Below are 22,920 nucleotides of genomic sequence, written 5' to 3'. Positions count from 1 at the left end.
CGGCGGAGAAGGAGTGCGGCGCCCTGGGCGGGCTCTTCCAGGCCATCGTCAACGACATGAAGGTAGCGGGCGGCGGGCGGGTGCGGGTCCCCTCGGGGGACGCGTGGCGGCGGGCAACCGGCTCCGCGGTGCGGTGCGCCGCCGCAGCTGTGTGTCCTTGGCTGTGTGTCCTGCCCGCCTCAGCCGGGGGCCTGGGTCTCCAGGGGCTGCCTGAGGTTGTGAGTGCCTGTATGTTGGGGTGTGTGCGCGGTGCTGTCTATGCCTCGTGGGGTCCCGAGCCTAGCCCCCGTGCGCACGGATGGCCCGCGCCCCGAACCCCAAACCATGAATGGGCTTTGCCTCTAGGACGATTCTATGGCCCTTTAACGGGTCTGGGGTCTTGCTGGCCTCCGCCCCCTTCCACCATCAGTCCCCCCTCCCGCGGCCCCGGAGCCCAGACAATGCTGTCACCGCCAAAGCAGGGGAAAATCATAAAGCGGAGCACCGTTAACTCCTTCCCCGCCGGCCTCGGCCCGAGCCCGACCCAGCCCCTCCCCCCACAAAGCCCAGGAGCCGCGGGCCCCGAGGTCTCCAGGCCCCGGGTACCTTCATGCCAGCGCAGTCTCCTGGCCTCCCACTGAGAATGAAGGTTGGGTTGGTGGGCACCTCCCAGGGGTCTTTCCCAGGCTCCCAGCTCCAACCTATCACTCGCAACCACTGCCCAAGGTCAGGCTGATGTAGACCACCACCCCCTGGCTCTCCACTGGCTCACAGAGTGGGGAAACTGAGGCCAGGGACTGGCTCAAGGTCATTAAGGAGACTGCCGGACCCTGTCTCCGACCTCAGCCCCTCATTGTTCAGCTGGGGGGGGGCAGGGAGGAACCGCTCCCCTAAAGGAGGCAGAGTTTGGCAGTGCTGACTGCTGAGGAGGCTCCAGTGAAGCTGTGGGCCAGGAACCAGGGTTTCTCTACCTTTGCTTCAGGAGCCCCCACACCCTCCCTTGGCCTATGGTGGAGGGGGGGGGCGGGGAGACAGAACAGGAGAGAATCCTGTGTCCCCACCCCCCATAGCCTAACACCTCACCAAGTACACAACAGGAGTCCCCAGCGACAGCACAGGCCCTGAAGGAAATGCCACACTACAGTGAAGCCAGGCTGGGCCCCCGAGGGGACAGGGACAGCCTCGGAGTCCTTGGTTGGCAGCCTGGGGTGGGCGCTCTGGGATCTAACTCTCCCCCCACCACCTCTGTGCAGGTGAAGGCCTGCCCTCTGTCCCCAGCAGCCTCCTTCTGGCTTGTCACCTCACAGCCCTGCAGCCAGGATCCCCTTCTGGGACCCGAAGCCCAGACCACCCTCCCCTGGCCCCTCCTGTGGGCTCCCTGGGGTGAGACCTCCCACTGCCTTGCAGCAAACCCTTGAAGAGCCCAACATGCGCCCAGGGGAGGGCAGTGGTGATCACTCTCCTCAATGTGCAAGGACTTTGGGGACACAGCTGAAGGCAGGGGGCCCAGGTAGTAGTGAGAGATTCAGGTTAGGCTTCAGGCAGGATTTTGATGCGTGTGGAGGCAAAATGGGAGCAGTCTCCTTGGGGTGATGCCAGGCACAGGGGTCTCTTGCCCATGATGCCTGCTTTTGGAGCAGAGCAGCCTGGCCACCTGGGGACCCAGCACCTGGCCCGAGCTACCAGAGCAATCGAGGCTGCCAGAGAGAGGGGCTGCGGCCGCTGCCCAGGTGACTGGGCTGGGGGGCCAACTCTCCCTTAAGGTCTGTCCACTGGTAAGACCACAGGCTCCCCTGGCTGAGGGGAGACAGGGTCGGGAGAGACTCCAGCTTCAAGAAAGGGAACTTCAGTGTCCCATGTGCCTCAGGACAGATGCCCCCAGGTGCCCTTCTGTCCCTGTGGGATAGTAACTTGCCCAGGTGACAGAACTGGGTACAGGCACAGTCAGCACAGCAGATGGGGCCTCCCCTCTGCACCAGGGTCGTCCAAAGAATGGGTTCAGAGTCTTCTGTTAGCTCTAGAATGGGATATCCTGGCCGAGTGGGTGGGGCTCCTGGCACAGACAGGAGTGGCATCCTTCCTTGTCCAGGGTTAACTGAGCGAGGATTAGGACTGGTCTGAGCTTTCCCATCCTAATGGCGAGGAATTGAGGCTCAGAGAGGGGGCCCCCGTGTCTGGGACTGGTGTCTGGGCTGCATGCCAACACCCCTCCCTCTCTGAGTCTCCAGAGGACCGGGCACCTCAGAGCCTCGCCACCGTGCTCATCCTCAAATACTGAAAAGCGATGGAAGCAGGAGTGGCTCCCACTTCCTGAACAACATGCCTCCAGAAACTCTATGAACTTTTAACGTCAATAGTTCTAGAGGGGCTTCAGGCCTTTTGTTCATAGAATCGCTGAGTCGTGCTCGACTCGAAGGCAATCAACAATGAAGAGCAGAGTCTTGATGGTGCAGTGTGTTAAGCGTTGGAACACTAACTGCAAGATCAGACCCACCAACCGCTCCTCGGAACAGTGAAGAGGCTGTCGCTTCAGTAAAGATTTACAGCCTTGTAAACACTTCGGGGCGTTTGCGCTGACCCACTGGGTCACTGTAAGTCAGCATAGACGGTCCAGTGCAGGCTTGTCCCGTTTAGTGACAGGCACCTCCTGGGACAGAGCCAGTGTCCCTCCCATCCCTGCCACGTCCTTGACGCCCAGGTGCCTGTCTTCCCGCACAGAGTGACCAGTCACACCTGGGGTTAGAGCCAGACCCCGCAACCCTGGGGGCCTGACCCTCAGTTTGCTCATCTGTCAGATGGGAGACAGCTGTCTTGTCACAGGACGGTTATCAGGATTCTGCGAGGTCCCCCGTTGGGCGCACAGAGCCTGGCCCACTGGAAGCGTCTGCCCAGCCATTGCTGAGACTTAAAGTGCTCCGGAGCCTCGTCAGCGCTGACTCCTAGCAACCGAGGCTGTAAATCTTTACGCGAAGAAACTGCCAGATTTTTCCTTGGAGCAGCTGGTGGGTTTGAGTCGCCAGTTTTGTGACCTTTCCACGAGCGTGTTGTTACCGGTGGACAGAGAGGAGCTGTGACCAGGCTCCCCCGTCACAGGGCTGCCCACCTCCTGTCTGTGAAATGGGCTGATGCTCTGAGACTCTTGGCACTTGGGACCTGACCCTCTGGGTCTGTTATGAATTGCCACTGGGAGGTGGGGAGCCCAGGTCCGTCTTTGAGGGGGCCTTGAGCGTGGCCTCCCTCTGGGTCCGTCTCATCCCCTTTCCCACTTGAAGCCAAATATTGAAAGTCAGCTGTGTGGTCTCTTGGGCCGTGGGGAGGCTAAAGGGGTGAGCTCCCCGACCATAATGACAGGGTCAGGGACTTAGCTCTCCCAGCTTCCCCTAGCCCTGTCTTTTGCTTCCTGGGGCACCCAGGGTCTGTCAAAGGTACTAAGACCCTCCTGGGGGCAGGACAGCTGGTTCTCACCCCTACCCCTCAGCATCCTTTCTGCCCCCTGTGGGCTTAGCAAGACTTCAGGGCCAGGGTTCGGGGTGATGGGAATGAGCACTAGGGACAGTGCCCAAGGCAGACAGCCCACCCCTAGCCTCCCCCTCCTGCCCAGTCTGTGTGAACTTCTCAAATATTTGCTTTCCCTGGACACTGGTATGGCCAGCAGGGTGAGGAGGGCGTTTCTGAGGTTACCTGAGGCTGTCCCCTTTCTACTCCACCCCCTCGGTAGCTGCCCCCCAGCCCTGCCACCTCTCAACCAGGGAGGTCCAGCTGAACCCCCAAGCACTCGGGCTGGGGTCCCTGCCTCCCCCTTTCCTTGGGAAAAGCCTCACCCTTGGAGCTCCCTCCTGCATGGGGACGCTGTCAGATGCCTCTTGAGGCTGGAGCCTTGCTCCACAGGGCTCCCCCATGGGAGGGTTTCCTTCAGGGCCCAGCAGATGACGGGTGGCAAGGTAGCCAGAAAAGCCCCCTGATCAGACCGGACAAGTTGGTCGCCAGGAGCCCCATCTCCCTACTGGGAAACCCCCTCCCCACTCGGCTCGGCGGGCCAGGCTGGGATAAAGGCCACACTGTTCCCCCAGGAGGAGGAGGGCTGGGGCCGGACAAGGTGGCTCTGTTGGCCGCACAAGGCCCCATTCAGCCTGGGGCCTGGCTGTCCTGGACAGGCTGGCCAGCCCCAAGCAGCCTCGGCCCCTCGGCCTGGGAAGGCTGGCCAGGCTGGACAGCAGCTTCCGGGGCCAGGGTGGGGGCCCTGGTTTTGGCCTGGCACTCCTTGAGCCTCCACCACCTCTGCCCCCATGCCAGGTGGACAGTCTCCTTGAGGGGCTCGGCCTGAGGCCCCTGGCCGACTCCTGGGGAGTAAGAGGAGACTGGACATGGTTTTCTGTTTCCCCTGAGGGACCATGACAGGAGGATGGGCTTCTTGTCCGATGGGGCCAGTGGGGCTTCCTCCTGCTCGCCTCTCCTCAAGGGGGACAGTGGGGAGCCCATCTGGGTAGAGCCACCCATGAAGTCTCACTGCCTCTCCCATCTCCCTGGGCAGAGCTCCTACCCCATCTGGGAGGACTTCAACTCCAAGGCCACAAAGCTGCATTCTCAGCTGAGGTGAGGCTACTGAGGGTGCCCAGCTGGGAAGGGGTGGGTGAAGGAAGAGAACCCCACACTCACAGAGCACCCCACACTCACCGAGCACCCCACTGTTGTCCCCCCAGGACTACTGTGCTGGCTGCTGTGGCTTTCTTGGATGCCTTCCAGAAAGTGGCTGACATGGCCACCAACACCCGAGGTGGGGAGGGAGCATGGGCTGGAGGTGGGCTTGGTGGCTGGAAAGAAGGGTGATGGGGTGTGGGCCAGGGACAGGACAGCAGGCCCTCGGTTCTGCTTCCTACTGGAATGAGCCGTTTGTGGAGAAGTGAGCCTCTCGTCACTAGAGGCATTCAAGCAGTAGGTGAGCCTGCACGGGATGCTGCAGGGAGATGCTATTCTTGCGCTGGTGACTCACTTGATCCTCTCAGCCACAGCTGTTTACCCACCTGTACAAGGAATCTTGACTAGCTTCCTCCCACCCAGCCTCACCCCGTCTGCCCTTCCTGAGCCCATTTGGCAAGGGAGCTTTCCCATCTGACTTGGGAGACTCTCCCGTGCCTTCTGGTCGCAGTTATCAGAGACCTGGGGCCCTATTCTTGAGGTGGGGGGAACCTAGGCAGTGGACGGGGTTAGCACTGACACCCACACCTGGAGGGAAGTTCTTGGCAAGCTGGGGGTTTGCAGGCTCTGCCTCAGGCTTCCAGGCACAGGGCTAGGTGAGCTTGGAGGAGGGGGGACACCACAGCCACAGAGGTTGACCCTCCATGCCTGCCAGGAGACGGGGCTCTGTAAATACTGAGGAATGAGAAACCCCCGCGGGGTGTGGAGTGCAGGGCGCGGAGTGAGGGGTGCAGGGCGCGGGGTGAGGGGTGCAGGGCGCGGGGTGCAGGGCTGCGAGCCGCCGGGCTGCGGGAACGAGGGGGCGGGGCCGAGAGGCTGCGGGCGAGGCCCAGCGCGCCCCCTCGCGGCCGGCGGTCGGGACTGCAGGGTCCCGCGCCGCCCCCCTTCCCACTCGGCGCTTGCCTCGCCAGGGGCCACGCGGGACATCGGCTCGGCGCTCACGCGCATGTGCATGCGCCACCGCAGCATCGAGACCAAGCTGCGGCAGTTCACCAAGTGAGTGGGCGCCGCGGGGGGGCGGGCGCGGGGCCGGGGGCGGGCGCTGACCGGTGCCCACGCCCGCCCTGCAGTGCGCTGCTCGAGAGCCTCATCAACCCGCTGCAGGAGCGCATCGAGGACTGGAAGAAGTCGGCCAACCAGCTGGACAAGGACCACGCGAAAGGTGGGCTCGGGGCGCGGCCGGCGGGCGCCCCCACCGCCCAGTGCGGGAGCGGACCCGTTTGGAGCCCTCTGTTCCTTTCCGCAGAGTACAAACGAGCCCGGCATGAGATCAAGAAGAAATCGTCCGATACGCTGAAGCTGCAGAAGAAGGCTCGCAAAGGTAGAGCCGCAGACCGCGCATGAGGCGCACCCCGGGGCCTGGCCACCCTGGGGCGTTCTCCCGGCCAGAGGGGCCCAGCTCCCTTACAGACCCCTCCCAGCTGTTGGGTGGGGCAGAGGGACCCGCCCTGGGGGCCCAGGAGCCCCACCCCCCGACCCCGCCCCAGGAGCGGCTCTGTCCATCCGCCTGTCTTTCACACATTCTTTCTCTCTGTCTCTCCTCCTCTCCTCCTCCCACATCCTTCCTGTAGAGCTACTTGGTAAGTCAAATGTCCGTCCCTCCAGCTGCTCCCTCACCTTTGTCGCATCTGTCTGTCACCCCCAGCTCAGGGCCAGTGGAAGGAGCCAGTCCAGGCCAAGGAGTGAGAAGGCAGCTGGTCCTCCAGGGGGGCGGGGGCGCAGGCCCCTGGGGGATGAGTCTGGGGCTTCCCTTGGGTCAGTTTGTCAGGATGGGGCGGGTTGGAGGGCACAGGCCCTTTCTGTCCCTCTCAGGCTGACAGTCCCCTGCAGCTGGCCTCACCATCTCCTCATCCTGCTGTCCTCTCTCTGTCTCTCTCACTGCTGCTTCTTTGTGTCGCTGTCTTTATGCATTGCCCCCTGAGCTGTGTGTTGGCCAAGTTGAGACCCTCCTTTCCTGCTCGTCAGGCCCTGCTCGATTATGATCCCGAGGGACGTAGCTTGGCCTTGCTTCCTGGCTTGTGACCCTCTGAGGCAGGGGCACTGTCCCATGGCAGTGAAGGTGTCCTGGACTGGGAAAGTAGCTGTGCCCCAGGCTCCCCGAGCCCAGCTGGTCAGGGTCACCCCAGAACTGCTCAGGGCCCAGCTCCACCAGCCCCTGCCCACTAGCTGTAGTGTCTTCGCTCTGTGTATGTGTCTGTGTGTCCTCTCTGCCTGCTCTGGTGGGACCAGACCCTCCACACACCCAGCGCCCCGTGTCCTGGCTTCCCCCGAGCCCCCACTCCCCGTGCTGCACCCAGGGATATCACCGCAGGGGCCTGAGACAGTGGTGCCTTAGCTGAGCCAGCGTCCCCAGCGCGGCCTCTCCTCCCCACCCTCAGGGAAAGGAGACCTGCAGCCCCAGCTGGACAGCGCCCTGCAGGATGTCAACGACATGTACCTGTTGCTGGAGGAGACGGAGAAGCAGGCGGTGCGCCGGGCCCTGATCGAGGAGCGTGGCCGCTTCTGCACCTTCATCACCTTCCTGCAGCCGGTGGTGGTGGGTGCCTGGTGCTGGATGCCTGACGGGTGGGGTCAGAACAGGGTTGGCCCCTGGGGCTCCGAGGAAGGCTGCCTGGTACTGGCCACGGGCAGCGTGCACGTTTGGTGGCATGTGTGCTGACACGGGCCGGGCTGGAGGTCAGAGCGGAGGGCAGATGGACAGACTGACACGCTGCCTCCTCAGAACGGCGAGCTGACCATGCTGGGGGAGATCACCCACCTGCAGGGCATCATCGACGACCTGGTGGTGCTGACCGCAGAGCCGCACAAGCTGCCCCCGGCCAGCGAGCAGGTGCGGCCAGCTTCAGGGCTGCGGGACTGGGGAGGAGGGCGATGCCTCCCGGTTGGTTGGGGCTAAGAAGAGAAGAAAGGACATTATAGGGGCCCAGGAGGAGAGGCCCAGACATACATCCTTGATACCAACTATGAGCTGGCGAGGAGCAGCTGTCCGGGAGAGGGTGATGTGTCCACCTGGTGGGATCTCAGAGTGACAGCACGGAGAAGCGCCCTGGATCTGCCCCATAGGCCCTGCCTGGCAAGGCCCCTCCCGGCCTGCTGCTCCCAGCACACGCGGCCTCCCTGCTGCTGTGCTGACCCTGCCGACCTCGTCCACCATGGTGGCCACTCCATTAGACGTGAGGAAAGGGAGCCAGAGCAGTAACAGGATCCCCAAGTGACCTAGCAGAGCCTCGAGAGCCCTGATCAGCCCTGTCCGCCGCCTCCTCACTCAGAATCAGGTGCAGCGTCGCCCCAAGGGAGGCGTCCCCAGACCCACCCAGTCTCCTAGGAGGGCCTTGCACTAGGACAAGGCTGGGGACCCTCAGGCTCCCAGAGCTACTTCTTGGGACCTGTTCACACCAGGGAAGAGAGTGGAGCCCCACCCCCTCCCTAGGCAGCCCCGAAAATGGGCTAGGACTGCAGGGCTGGGCAGGCCTCCCCAGCCCCCACGTGCGAGCGGCATTTGTGCCCCCGTCCAGGTGATCAAGGACCTGAAGGGCTCTGACTACAGCTGGTCCTACCAGACTCCACCCTCGTCACCCAGCAGCTCCAGCTCCCGCAAGTCCAGCATGTGCAGGTCAGCGGGGGGCCCGGGGCTCACACCCAGAGTTCACGCCCCTCCTCCAGTCTCGAAAGGACCTGCACGTGCTGAGAGGAGACGAAGCCCTGTCAGGATGGAGGCTGGGGGGGCGGGTAATATCGGTCCCTTTAACGGTGCACCTGCTCTGTGCTTTATGCACTTTGCTCGTGGACTCCTGATGCCCCCCCCCCCCAGGAGGCTGAGGTTCAGGGTGGTCTCCTCATCACAGAAAGGAAAACAGAGCCGCAGTCACTGCAGTCCACTGCAGCTCTGCTAGACCCCGTGGTCGGGGGAGCAGTGAGAATCCCAGTCCAGGGAGGAAAGTGGGGGCTTCCAGGAAGAGGGGCTGAGGCTGAGAGGCAGGGTGTGCTCCCACCTGGCCAGTCCCCAAGCAGCTGGCACCCAGCCAGCAGTCACAGCAGGGACCAGGCTCAGGGTGGGAGCCTGGGCACCGTACAGGGGTGGAGGTGGGCCAGACTGGTACCGTATGCTGGGCACCTCATAGACTGGTGTTGGCTACCAGACCTTGTTCTGGTTCCAGCCCTGCCAGCAGTCTCTTTGGCTCTTTGTGACTCGGGTTCCCTAGTGGTAACCCAAGGCCCCCTGTTCTATACCAGGACTGGGGGGGCAGATGGTCATGCCCTGGACTTCCTGAGTGGTGGGATTGCGGGGCTGGGCGGCCCCTCTGTCCCCCCTCCCCCCAGTGCCTCTGGTTCCTGGGCCTCAGAACCTTCTAGTCTGACATTGTCTTTCCCTTCCTTTGCCCCTCACCCATCTCCTCCACCCTCGTCTGTCACCCCTCCTCCCACACACACCCCACGTCTCCCTCTCTGGCTGCCGTGTCCCCTCCTTTGCTCCCCCAGCGCCCCCAGCGGCGGCGGCAGTGCCAAGAGTGGCGGAGCCCCGTGGCCTGGGGGCACCCCAACATACTCACCCAGTTCCACCTGTCGCTACCGCAGCCTGGCCCAGCCAGCCCCCGCCCCCGCCCGCCTCTCCAGCGTCTCCTCCCACGACTCTGGCTTCGTCTCCCAGGACGCCACCTATTCCAAGCCCCCCTCGCCCATGCCTTCAGACATCACCAGCCAGGTGAGTGGGCATCGAGCCCACCCGAGGGTGGGAGGTGTGCCACAGAGGGGACCGCCCTGAGCCCACTCACCGCCCAGGAGGGCTTCCGCACGATGTCAGGCAGGGGGAGATGGCGTCAGCGCAGGCCTCTGTGCTCACACCTCGCCCGTCCTGTCCTTCCGCCATCAAGAGGCCAGCATGCCTGCTCCGTGGCTAAGTGGCCGGCCACATGAGCCCTGGGGTTCAGGAGCAGCTCCCAGAATCCAGAGGCGGGATCAGTCCCCCAGGGACACCCTCTGCTGCTGACACCTGACCCTCTTGTCCTCTGTTTGTTAGTTCACCGAGGGGCGGGCAGCCAGGATGCTCGGGACGACCTCTCCCCATCAGCTTGCTCCCCAACCCCCTGAGCTGCTCCAGGTGCCCGCCTGCTTCCCAACGGGGCATCTCTGTGATGGGGAGCATGCTGTGTCCCCAGTGAGGCGAGTGGCAGGTGCCCCTAGAAAGGGCATACCTACCTCGGCCCTGGGCCGGGCACCTGTGGACCTGGGTTACGGGTCACTGGAAAGCAGCATGATTGAGGTGATTTTCCAGTGTCTGTGTGAGCTGGGGGCGGTTCCCATGCATTTGTGTTCACAGAGGGGTGTGTCGGTACTCAGAATTCTCTGTCGGTCAGGATAGGCAGCCCCCACACCCCCCCCTTCGCCAGGGGCATCACATTTCCGAAGATAGGGTTCAGCAGCCCAGAGCCCCTCTTGTTCCCATGATCCAGTTCCTGCCCGTGTCCACTCTGCCACTTTGCCCATTGGTGGCTAGTCCTCCATTCATCTTAGCATTCTGTATACCTCCTCCCCTTCCCAATGATCTCCCCAAGACAGCCGTGTCTCTTTCTCATCTGGGTCTTGTCTGTCCATTCACCTGTCTCTGGAATCGTCCATCCTGCCCCCTCCCTGGCCCCCTCTTCTTTCAAAGCCTGCTCTCAGAAGTTCTGACTGTTGAGTCCTGTCTGCTCCCCACGCCCGCCCTTGTGCTCAGCCTCTCGAGAAGTTGGAGGAGCTGAGCAATTTCTCCCCCGTGTAGAGTTCTGTCAGTGCTGGGCTGGTGTGTTTTGAGGCTGTTTTATTAGATGCATACAACTTTAGAAACAATAACTCTAAGTGAATTTCTTTATCATAATGTCGTCGGCCCTTGTTAGTCTTTGTAATGCTTTCTGGCGTTAAAAGTCTATTTTGCTTGCTATTACAATTATCTCAGCTTTATTCTGTTCAATATTTATATTATCATTTTCCATCTCTTTACTTTTAAACTCCCATGTCCTTATGTTTGAGATGAGTCTCTTGTAAACAACATATGCCTAGATTTTCTTTATCCGATCTGAAGATCTCTATCTCTGCGTTTTTATTCCTTGGTCCATTCACACTTAATGCTGACCGACATGGCTGCATTTCTGCCTTAACCTTTTCTGTTAGCTCTACTTTTTCTGTTTTGTTTCTTGGTCTTCTTTTCTGCAGTCGTTTCATCTCTGTTGGATTCTATGTTACACTGGCTCTGTTCTTTTAGGGTTGACTTGAGAGTTTACCCTACGTATACGAGGAGATGGGTGACACACGGTGGGCTTGGACACGTCAGATCACGAGGACGGTGACGGATAGGGCTCAAGTCTGTTCATAGAGTCGCTGTGAGTCCTGGTGGACTGTCCTGCCGGCAGCGTGGTGAAGGGCGCTGGTGATCTGGCCGGAGGGAGTCGCGCTGCTAACACAAGGCAGCCCGTTGCTGGCGTCTCAGTCCACCAGCTGCTCCACAGAAGAACGGTGGACATTCTCCTCCTGTGCAACCCCAGCCTCCAGCAAGCCTGCCGGAGGGTCTTCTCTGAGTCAGTACTGACTTGATGGCAAGGACAGAGGTTTTATTTTGAGTTTTATACTTAGCAAAGTCATCCTTACCCTCCTTAATAATTTAAGGACCTTAATGTATTTCACCTGCTGTCACCAGCGCCATTCTAACTCGTATCTTACTATATTTTAATTCACTCTTTTTTCTAACCTCTACAGTTAGAATTTTTTTTCCTTCTGTCATCATGATTACTGTTACTTTAGAAAACAAAAACTTGTTTAGACTTAAGCATGTGTTTACACGTCCTTACTTATTCATGACCCTGTTTCTAAGTTAATTTTTGTTCTTAACTACATCTTTTTAAAGTTCTTTTAGAATAAGAGATTTATTGTAAACTGTCACTAGCATTAGATTATCAATGTAATGTAACAAAAAAACAGTATTAATATCATACGCAAAAAAAAATTCCTACTGGAGTTTATTTAAAAATGCCTGAAACATTGAAATGAAAAATAAACAACCTAAATTTAAAAAAAAAAAAAGTGCCTGAAACAATACACTGTCAGAGAACAGCCGGAAATTTGAGGTGCATTCAGAACAGGCTGGCATAAGGGATATCAGTGCTGATGTCAGATTAATCTTGCCTGAAACCAGAGAATACCAGAAATATGTTTCCTTGTGTTTTATGGACTATGCAGAGGCATTTAACGCTATGGGTCGTAACAAGTTACAGGTAACACCGAGAACGGGAGTACCGGCACACATACTTGTGCAAAACGTACGCACAGACCAGGAAGAAGTTGTCTGAACACAACAAGGGAACACGGACGGCATGGTTTAAAATCGGGGAAAGTGCATGTCAGAGTTGTCACTTTTCTCCACACTTGTTCATTCTGTAAGCTGAGCAAATCAAGAAGTGAGACAACAGGAACAGTGGGCATCAGGATTGGAGGAAGCCTTGTAACAACCTGCATATGCAGATACTGTGCTCACAGAAAGTGAAGACAACGAGGAGCATTTACCGCAGAAGCTCAAAGCCTTCACTGCAGATGACATCTTAACATCAGAAACACAAACACTGGACTCACATGAGAGACGGAGAAAAGACTGAAGTTGTCAAGGATTTTGTTTTACTTGCAACCACAGTCAACGTGCATGGTAGCAGCAGTCAAGTCGAAGGACGTTGGGGAAAACCTGCTGTCCTCTCCAAAGTTCGAAAGAGCCAGGGGGTCCGTTTAAAGACTAAAGTGTGCCTGATCTGCTCCTTGGTGTTTGTGGTTGCTTCCTGTGCATTTGACAATTTGCCCAAAGTTGGACCGTGAATAAGGAAGAGAGACGAAGAATGGATGTCTTTGAATGGTGGTACTGGAGAAGAGGACTAACTGGCAAAGGAACAGACAAATCTGTCTTGAAGGAAGTGGCAGCCAACGTGCTCCTTAAAGATGAGGATGGGGAAACTTCATCCCACTGACTCTGGGCATATTTTCTGGAGGAGCCCGTCACTGGAGAGAGTCAGCATCCTGGCAAAGGTCAGTGAGAGAGAGGAAAGTTGGATTGACATGGGCACTTGACATTGACCTCGGTGGCCTTGAACATGGCAGAGGTGAGGACGGTGCAGGGCAGAGCAAGGTCCAGATCTACCGTCCTCAGGGCGCAGGGCGTCCTAGTCGACCTGAAGGCACCTAACTACACAGTAGACACTCGGGTTTCGCTTATTTGGTCCTTTCTCTTGAACGTTCACATTGCTAGGAACACAGTTCTGGGATGATGGTGTTTGCATATTTGGAACATTTCCTGCTGTATCAGCATTGATGGTTTTGCTTGTTTGAGTTTTGCCCCTTTATCTGCATAGACTCCTGCAGGCTGTTCCTTTGTGTCTGTCTCCTTGGTGTCATAATGTTGTGTTTGTGAACATTCATGCATGTTTTGTGTGCAATTGGATGGCATTCTCCTTGCTGAATGGCGTCCATCGTGTGCATAAGCCACAATTTATTTCTATAATGCACCTGTATTTATATTTGCACCGTTCCCAGTTCGGGGCTGTGAGCGTTCCAGTTGGCATTTCTGCTGGGTGTGTACCTGGTGTTGCTGAGTCACAGAATACGCATGTCATTCACGTTAGGTACTAACCACCAGAGTTTTCCAAAATGGTTATCCATTTGGTGCTCCTGTTGGCATGATTTATGGCACTTTATAGTGTTGCAAATATTCCCCAGAACTTGGAATTCCCCCCGGCATTTCAGCCCTTCTCGTGGGTGGACAGTGGTAGAGCCATGATATTCCCTTATACGGTTATGAGGTTAAACAGCTTTTCATGCTTTGCAAAGGCCTGTTGAACGTCTTTTGTAAAGAACCTGTTCAAATCTCTTAACTTTTCTACTAGGTTGTCTTTTTCTTACAGATTTGAAAACTCTTTTTATATATTTGCCAACAGACATTCTGCATTAGATTACCTCCTCTGGTTGTCTATTACTCTGTGATTGGAGTCTTTAAAATTAGTATATAGTTTTTAAAATTTTTATCATTTTAATAGTAAGCTGTTACTACTACATGCCACTGAGTCAGAATTTACTTATAGCTAACCCTGCCATGCAGGTTTTCAGAGGCTGTAAATTGCATGAGTGGAGAGTGTTTCTTTTCCTCCCATAAAGCAACTGGTGGATTCGAACTGCTTGCCTTTGGGCTGGCAGCACAACTCCTTACCCACTAGACCAGAAGTTCTTAATTTTAATATAGCTTGATCTGTTTTTAAAATTGCTAGTCCCTTTGTACTTAATTGTACTCATACAAAACCTATATGTAGACGAAGAGGCTATTGGGTAAACACAGCAAGCAAACACTGTATGGTTTAAAACCAAGAAAGGTGTGTGTCAGGGCTGCCTCTTTTCTCCATACCTGTTCAGTGTATATGCTGGACAAGTCGTTTGAGAAAAGCTGGATTTTATAAAGAAGAACGTGACGTGAGGCTCAGACTCATCAATAACCAGATTTATGCAGAAGATACACTGAACCAGTAGGTATCATAACGATAGATGGAGAAAAGATGAGAGTTGTCAGCGATTTCACTTCCTTGGATCCACAATCCACACCCTTAGTACCAGCAAAAAAAAGTAAATAAATCAGAAGATGTATTATGTTGGGACAATCTGCTGTGAAGAACCTCTCCAGAGTGCTAAGGAGCAATGATGTCAGTTTAAAGACTGAGGTGTGCCGCAGTGGTCTTTTCATTTACTTGCTGTGCATCTGAAAGTTGAACAGTGAATAAGGATGACAACAGAATGAATGCCTTTGAGTTGTGTTGAGGAAGAACAGTGAGTCTCAACAGATGTGTTTGGAAAAGAGTGCAAACAGGGAGCTCCCTCGAGGTGATTGCAGTTATGAAACTTCACACGCTCCGAGCATGTGAAGAGGGGCCAGTCCTTGGAAAAGGACATCATACTAAAACAGTGAGTGCAGGATCAGCAGAGAGAAGTCCCTCAACAAGGTGGAGTGACACCATGACTGTATCAGTGGGCTCAAGGGGATCAGAGATGATCAGGACGGGACAGGTCCATTTATAGGGTCGCTCCGTGTACTACTCCACTCGACACCTCACGCTAACCGTTCTTTTACACCCGTAAGTGGTTGTGCTCCTCGCCTAAAGGCTGTTTCCCTCGAGCGGTATGAACCCAGCAGCAGCTCCTTGGGAGAAAGCTGGCCGTTTACAGCCTCAGAACCCCTGGGCGGGTGAGCGTGGGTCCAGCGTGGTGACTGTGAACCAAGAGGAGGGTTTATGTGACTTTCTTGCTGCATGTGCTGTTAGTTGATGCTGTTGTCAACTACATACTTGTCCTTTTTAGTTGCTAGTGTTTCCAAACCATGTATTTTTTGCATATTGACTTTGTATCCAATGACCTTGTTAAAGTGATTTATTAACCCAAATGATGGAGTCTGCATCCAAAATTGAGAGTCTTCTGCATATTTTCCTACATGCAATCATGGTGATGAGAAATAATGACTGTTTTATTTCCTCCCTGATCATCTTCTCTTTAGTTCTTCTTTGATGTACTTGCTAGGACTTCTAATACTGAATAGACGTCTTGGTCTTTTTTCTAAGTCATTGTCAGTATGTTTTAAAGCTTCTTTACCAGATTCACTACTTTAAGTGGAGTTGACTGACCTGCTCTTGAATGGGTGTGGAATTTTGTCACCTGTTTAGCAATTACATTGCCAAGGGTCAGGTCTCCAGAATCTCCTAGGGGACCTCATTTTCTCGTTTGAGCTCTGTTCTTCATAATCTGCAGAAAATAAGTGATCTAGTTCAAGGACATTTTAGACAACTGTCAGGAGCTGGGGTGCCACTGACCCCTCCTTGGGCACCCTGGCTTGGTTTGGGTAGACATTGGGTCTATACATCTTTCCTTCTCTGACAGAATTCCTTCATTTTCATCTTCTGTCGGGTCTAGTTGTTTGGAAGTGGGAGAGCCTCCGAGGGTCGCAGGTCAATCTTACTGCCAGGAGCTGCGGTCTCCCACTCAGTTCAGTCTTAGCTGGGCTCCCGCCCACCCTGCAGCTCCATGCCTTCTTACGGGAGGTCTCCGGGTCAGCTCCGACCTCCCCTGCAGATGTAGCTGTTCCTCTGACCCTCACCACCCTAAGATAAGGGTCAGATCTCACAAGTGAGAGGGCATGGCCTCCCAGGCTGCCACGACCACCCACGAGTTCAGGGGTCCCCAGGGCACCACACTGCCGACCAGCTGGCTACAAACTCAGAGGAGTTCCCACTAACCTTGACTCACTAGTTCAGATCACAGAACTCAGGAAAGCACATACGATTATGTTTCATCTTGAAGGATGTAAGTCAAGACCAGCATGTAGACAGGACGCGTATGGTGAAGTCTTGAGGGAGGGGTGTCAAGTCACTGCCACAGGGCCCCCACGTCCCAGGGGACGTGTAGTCTGCAGTGCATTAAAGTGTCTCACCAAATGCAAGTTTCTCTGCACATCAGCATCTGAAGTTTCTGTGGGGATTTCGTATCTACGCTCACTCGAGCGCCCTGGTGGCGTGGGCCGTAGAGAGTTGTGCCGCTCGCCCAAACGCAGCTGCTCCGAGGGAGAAGAAGGGCAGTCCCCTCCCATGTGATTTAAGGCCTCAGAAAACCCTCCGGAGGCTCCGAAAACCCTCCGGAGGCTCCGCTGTGACTTGGTTCCGACTCCACCGCAGTGAGTTTGAGTTGGTAGCATGATTGATGGAGCCACTGTCCACAGGGCTGAACTCAGCCTCCAGCCTTTCCCTGCCCGTCGCTGATAGAAAGATCAGGCTTGTCTTTTTGGCATGACTGTCCCCTGCGGTGCACCTGCGTCTTCTCAGTCACCTGCTAGGCAGCTGGACAGTCAACAGGGATGACAGAAGAACGGATGCCCTTGAGTTGTGGCACTGAATATCCCACGGACTGTCAAACAGAAAAGCAGAAATGTCCTGGAAAAGAGAGCAGCCAGACTGCCTGCTTCTTGGAGGCAAAGATGGCGAAGTTTCGTCTTTCATCCTTCAGACATGTAGCTAGACGAGGCTGTTTCTCTGAAAGGAGCATTTCTTGTGCTTGGAAAGATGGAAGGTCGTCGAATGAGAAGAAACCCCCAACGAGATGGATCGACAAGGAGATGTGAGCACTGGGCTTCAGTGTGTCAGCTGACGAGGATGGTGCAGCAGAGGCAGGGGTCCGGTCAGCTGTCCTAGGGCCGCTGTGGGGAGTCCTAGACTCCAGGGCACCTCAGAACAGCCCCCTACCCAACATGAGGCACTTACTGTCAGGGCCTGTCCAGAACCTGCCATGAATAATACAAGAGAGTAGCTCTGTACCCTCTACGTCCAGTCTGTCAGCAGCCAGCCCTGCACTGGTCTTCGCGCCGCGTGTGTCCTGGGCCGGGCCCAACGTGGTTCAGTGTCTGTGGTGTGTGACATGGGGACATGCACAGATGTGGGTCGGACTGCTGCATGGCGACGCTTTGACCACGTCTCTTCTCTCCTCTGCCTGTCGCCTGCCCGCGTGCGCCCGTATCTGTCTGTACTGCCACCTGCTCGCCTCTGCATGGCAGAAGTCCTCCAGCTCCACATCCTCCGAGGCCTCGGAGACCTGCCAGTCTGTTAGCGAGTGCAGCTCCCCCACCTCGGTCAGTGCCCCCTCGTCCTCTGCGGGAGGCAGCCCAGCCCTCCCCATGGCCAGCCAGTCTCTGCCCATCCACCCTTGTGTCACCATCACAGTCCCCATGGTCACACTCCTCTTAGGTCACTGCTCAGCCCCCGATCTGGAGGGATAGGGAGGGTCCTGGGCCCGTGGGTAGCGAGGCACTGACCCAGCCGCATGCCTGCAGGACTGGGCCAAGACTGGCCCGCACGAGCCGCCCTCAGGGGCCAGTCTCCACCGGAGGAAGGACCGAGTGGAGCTCCTGCGAGACTCAGAGCCTGGACCTGCTGGTGGCGGCCCTGGGGGAGAAGAGGTGCCTCGGCCGCGGATGTCCCCCGCCACCATCGCAGCCAAGGTAGGTGACCCTAGGTCTCGGCCTCATCCTGCTGCATGCAGGGCCTTGCTGAGGGTGGGGTGGGGGCAGCTGGCGGCTCTAGCCTGCAGTCTCTCCCGTCCCCCCAGCACGGCGAGGAGGTGTCCCCGGCGGCCAGCGACCTGGCCATGGTCCTGACCCGCGGCCTGAGCTTGGAGCACCAGAAGAGCAGCCGGGACTCGCTGCAGTACTCCAGCGGCTACAGCACGCAGACCACCACGCCCTCCTGCTCCGAGGACACCATCCCTTCCCAAGGTGGGCTCCTGCGCAGAGAACGCACCCCGGCCCTTTCGGGGGAGGCAGGGCCCCGACGGTGGGGAGCAGGGGGCCCGACTGACCGCAGCCCCCGCCACAGGGTCCGACTATGACTGCTACTCGGTGAACGGGGACGCGGACAGCGAGGGCCCGGCCGAGTTCGACAAGTCGTCCACCATTCCGCGGAACAGCAACATCGCCCAGAACTACCGCCGCCTGATCCAGACCAAGCGCCCGGCCTCCACCGCAGGGCTGCCCACGGCCGCGGGCTCGGGGCTGCCGTCCGGCGCGCCCCCCGGCGTGGCCACCATCCGCCGCACGCCGTCCACCAAGCCCACCGTGCGTCGCGCCCTCTCGAGCGCGGGCCCCATCCCCATCCGGCCGCCCATCGTGCCCGTCAAGACGCCCACCGTGCCCGACTCGCCCGGCTACAGCGCGCCGACCCGCGCGGGCAGCGAGGAGTGCGTCTTCTACACCGACGAGGCTGCCTCGCCCTTGGCCGTGGACCTGGCCAAGGCCTCCCCGAAGCGGCTCAGCCTGCCCAACACGGCCTGGGGCAGCCCCTCGCCCGAGGCCGGCCACCGGGGCGCGGACGACGACACCGAGCAGCAGCAGCTGGCCGCTAACCGGCACAGCCTGGTGGAGAAGCTGGGGGAGCTGGTGGCGGGCGCGCACGCGCTGGGCGAGGGCCAGTTCCCCTTCCCCACCGCCCTGGCGGCCACCCCGGCCGAGGAGACGCCTGCGCCGCCCCCCGCGGCCACCAGCGACCCCCCAGCCGAAGACATGCTGGTGGCCATCCGGCGCGGGGTGCGGCTCCGCAGGACCGTCACCAACGACAGGTCCGCGCCCCGAATCTTGTGATGGCCTCAGCGGAGGCAGGTGGCCGGCCGGCGGGGAGCCACGGGGAGGACGCGGAGCCGGGGCGCAGAGCCGGGGTGCAGAACCGGGGGGCGCCGCTCGCGGGCACCGGGGACCCAGCTGAGTCTGCGCCAGAAGCCACTGCTGGCGCGCCCAGGCCGCGAACCTTCGGAAGCTTGTTTTCTACTTTCTTGCTCCTCACCTCTCTCCTAATCCCTTCTGGTGGGCCCACCGCCTCACATCTCAGCGAACCCCTGAGTTTGAAGCCCCTGCCCCAGGGCAGAGGGCCCAGGTCCCCGCCCCCCCCCCGCCCCCCCCCCGCACCCGGCCTGAGGTCCACAGCTCTGTGGACCTGGCAGTTGTCCCCAGGTAGGGGTGCCCCGGGCTCCCCTCGGAATGCTGACCGCTGACTGAACCCATCTCCCCTTCCTCCCTTTCTTCTCCTGAGCTCCTCCATCTGGGAGGCAGGGTGGCTGTGGAGGGAGCTGGGCCCAGTCAGCCGAGGTGTCTGGACCAGAAGCTTCCATAGACAGGCCCGGGGCTGGGGGAGCAGGTTGAAATTGGGAGGCGTGACTTCTGGAACAAGGATGCCATGGGGCCCAAATGGTGTCTGGGGAGGCAACCCAAGAGGGCTGCCTGGAGGCGGCTCCTGGGCCTTAAGGCAACGCCTCTCCCCCGTGTGGTGTGACAGCAGGGTGGGGTGGGCGAGTAGCCCCCCAGAAACTAGGGAAAGCAGGGAGAGGATGGGCGCAGAGGTGTGGCAGCCAGCGGGGACTTGTTCTCAGGCGTCCAGTTCTCATCTGGGCACACCAGACTTAACTCTGGTGGCACTTTGGGTCCCAGTTTCAGCCACCGGGGCCGGGCTGGAGCTGTACAGGGTTGTGTGTGTGAGGGGTGGGTGTTTTATGAACAAAATAAAGTGGAGCTGACTCTGGACGAGGATGGCGTGTGAGAGCGAAGTGGCGGGGTGTGTCTGCGAGTGTCCAAGGGGCGGAGCCCCGCAGCGGCCTAGGGAGGCCATGGAACGAGGGGGAACTGGTTCTGCAGAAGCTGGGGTGACTTACTCTGCAGTCTGGAGCATAGCTGAAGGAAGGGTTTCTGCGGTTTCAGGCAGGGCCTTTGGGGGTTTGCTGTGGTCCAGGGGGTCTGCATGCTGCGGGTCTGGCCGGGCGGGACACATAGGGAAGGTTGGCTTTGACTCTCTGTCGCCAGAGGAGATGCCACCCTGGTGGTGCCCACCCAAGTCCCAGTCCTGTGCTGGCAGCAGGCAGAGGACCCATCACTTCCAGCACACTTCTGAGTGAGCAGGTTAGAGCAGGTGAAATTGGTGATGGTGGGGGGAGCTTCCTGGTGGTCCCCCGGCCTGGGGCCGCAGGGGAGGGGCCACCAGGCGTCAGGAGAGCAGGCTTTTCCTGGGCGCAATGGAATAGGTGGTGTTGGGGACGGGGTGGTGACCTTAGGGGGGGGGCTGCACCCTGAAAGAAGGCCGGGAGCCTGCTGCCAGGAGGACCCCCCGAGTGGGCTGAGCCCCTGCTCACCCAGGGACGAGAAGCAGGTACCTGTAAGTGTAGGTGAGAAGGTATGTGAGAAGGGGGGTGCCCACTCCCTGAGGTGTGTGACAGGTCCGAGGGAGTCTCAGAGCTGTCGCCCCTGTGGGGACAGCCCTGGCCACCTCGTTTTCCCCAGTTCAGGGGGTGAGGGAGCCTTGGCTTCAGGGGGCTGGGGACCTCCCAGGAGGGGGTGTGGCATTCCCAGCCCCCTGGCTGTACATACTCCACCCTCTGACCCGCTCACCAAACTGTCCACTTAGTGACCGCCTCGTAGGCCCACCCTTTGGGATCCGAGCCAATCACCCGAACCACAGACTTTGCTTTGGGGGACTTCTTTTCGTTCCTTTTCTGTTTTTCCATTTTGTACAGAGAACTATTCTTTTCAAAAGCGTCTTTCAACTGAAGTAACTTTTCTGGTGCTGTTGTTAACTTGTTCCTTTTCTTAATTTATTTTCCCGCCCCAGGCGTCCCCTCCTGGCCGTTACTCACCTCGTCTCCCTCCGCCATCCCATCCGGGCCAGCCTCTGGTTTCGTTCCGTTTCTTTCTGTCGGTTTTTGGATAAATTCTCCTCTCCTACCCCCCACCTCCGCCCCTCCACCCTTGATTTAAATAGTCACAGCTACAAGTAACAAATGCACTGTGAAGGTCCCAGTATTAATAAAGTCGTACTGTAATTAACACCCCCTGCCTCTGCCTGGCTTCGCTGCCTGCCGCCCCTGCTTGCCCGCATCCTGGGGACCCCAGGACCCCAGCCCCTTTCCATCCCAAAGCCTGGTTGTGGGGGGCTCCTGGGAGTCTGGAGGGGCTGCCACTGCTCCATCCCTGCTGGTGGCCCCCCCCATGCCGGTGACCGACCAGGCTGGGGTGGGACTTCAAGGGGCAGTCCCCTAAGTACCCGCTATTACTGGCTAGGCATTGATGTCCAATCCTGAAACCCAGATGCCCCTCAACAAGGGCCAAGAGTGGCGAAGGGAGAGGACACAGAAGGCGGTCTGGGGCCCCCAGACTCAGAAATGCAAAACAAAACAAAAAGCGAGTATTTAATAGAAAAAAAAGACAGTGCGTTCAATGTGGCAAGATGTGGCAATGGCTTCCGTCCTGCCCCACTCGGGCAGGGCTGGTTGTGAAGTCCCTGGGTTGTCCCCCAGCCCAGACTGCCCACCGGCACAGTTGTCACCCCTAGAGGCCACAGGAGACCTTCAGCAACTTCCGGAGTCCCGGGCAGTCCCACGCAGCTGCTAACCACGGGTTCGAGGTTTGGGTCCACCCAGCAGAAGGAAGGCCTGGTGAACTTGTGAGTCAGGCCTTCAGAGGCAGTAACCGCGTGGAGGAGACAGCCCATCCTTCTCCCACGGAGCAGGTGGTGGATTTGAACTGCGTGCCGCTGGGATTGCAGTGCAACTTCTTACCACTAGGCCACAGCGCTCTGGCCGCTGACAAGGCTCTCACACGCAGTTCTGCTTTGGCACACATGGGGGGACAGCATGGACGGCAGGGCAACCAGCCTTTTCAGACCCTGGACACTGACGGCTGCCCAGAGAGGTGCTGAGCCGGTCCTCATTGGCCTCCAGGCCAGGGGAGACCCTGCTGGGCAGGGAAGGCCAGAGCTGAATCCTACCTATCAAAGGAAAGGAGCCTTTTGGGGGTTCTCCCAGGGTGGCTGCTGTGGGCACTCAGGGCCCCTGGCGGCCTTGCAGGGCTCCCATGCAGTCCCTCAGGGCAGGAGGTCCTCGTCCTGTACCCTCGTGGGTTTCATGGTGTGCAGAGGGCCCAGCTGGGAGGTGGGGGGCTGCCGGGATGGGAAGTACAGGGGGGCAGCCGTGCACTGTGAGCCCAGAGGCGGGGGGCTCCGGACCTCACAGTCCTGCCAGACCCGGAGGGAGCTGTGCTTACCTGTGGGAGAGGACAAACAAGAGCTCAGGGGATCAGGCTCGCTCCCTCGGGGAGGCATGCCCTGTCCCCAGAACAAAATCCTGTCCCTCAATTTCCAGAAATGGTCTGTGGTCCCATGGGGGTTGGGGGTGGAGGGTAAGGTGAGGGCCCACACTGCTCCCCATGTTCAACCACCCCTGCTCCCCATGTCCAACCACCCCAGCTCCCCATGTCAACATCCCTGCTCCCCATGTCCAACCACCCCAGCTCTCCATGTCCAACCACCCCAGCTCCCCATGTCAACATCCCTGCTCCCCATGTCCAACCACCCCAGCTCTCCATGTCCAGCCAGCCCTGCTCCCCATGTCCAACTACCCCTGCTCCCCATGTCAAACCACCCTAGCTTTCAATGTTCAGCCACCCCTGCTCTCCATGTCCAGACACCCCTCCTCCCTATGTCCAGCCATCCCTGCTCCCCATGTCCAGACACCCCAGCTCCCCATGTCCAACCATCCCAGCTCCCCATGTCCAGCCACCCCTGCTCTCCATGTCCAGACACCCTTCCTCCCCATGTCCAGACACCCCTCCTCCCCATGTCCAGACACCCCTGCTTCCCATGTCCAGACACCCCTCCTCCCCATGTCCAGACACCCCTGCTTCCC

The 22,920-nt window shown here is 58.4% G+C and overlaps 2 protein-coding genes across 2 annotated transcripts in view; one reads left to right on the top strand and one right to left on the bottom strand.

Moving 5' to 3' along the window:
• Positions 1–2: 2 nt before the first annotated feature.
• MTSS1L (metastasis suppressor 1-like) lies at positions 3–18,838 on the top strand (the record flags this gene model as incomplete). The annotated part of the gene is made up of 15 exons (XM_006878866.1): positions 3–62; positions 4,511–4,572; positions 4,680–4,753; positions 5,586–5,670; positions 5,745–5,836; positions 5,921–5,995; positions 6,246–6,254; positions 7,053–7,210; positions 7,397–7,504; positions 8,190–8,287; positions 9,154–9,376; positions 17,261–17,335; positions 17,537–17,704; positions 17,812–17,977; positions 18,078–18,838. Coding segments are annotated over 15 exons (2,214 nt in total), but the record flags the coding sequence as incomplete, so codon positions are not given.
• A 3,262-nt stretch (positions 18,839–22,100) lies between these two features.
• The window catches only part of IL34 (interleukin 34), an 8,449-nt gene continuing 7,629 nt past the window's right edge, over positions 22,101–22,920 (bottom strand). Inside the window, exon 6 of the mRNA XM_006878865.1 lies at positions 22,101–22,279. Within this exon, the coding sequence (XP_006878927.1) occupies positions 22,101–22,279 (179 nt within the window). The remainder of the gene's footprint in view (positions 22,280–22,920) is intronic.

The sequence above is a fragment of the Elephantulus edwardii genome, unplaced genomic scaffold (genome assembly GCF_000299155.1).
Source record: "Elephantulus edwardii isolate Elephantulus edwardi_28Jun2011 unplaced genomic scaffold, EleEdw1.0 scaffold00001, whole genome shotgun sequence".
NCBI classification, from domain to species: domain Eukaryota; kingdom Metazoa; phylum Chordata; class Mammalia; order Macroscelidea; family Macroscelididae; genus Elephantulus; species Elephantulus edwardii.
Note: the sequence above shows the minus strand (reverse complement) of the source record. Positions and strands in the feature narration are given on the sequence as shown.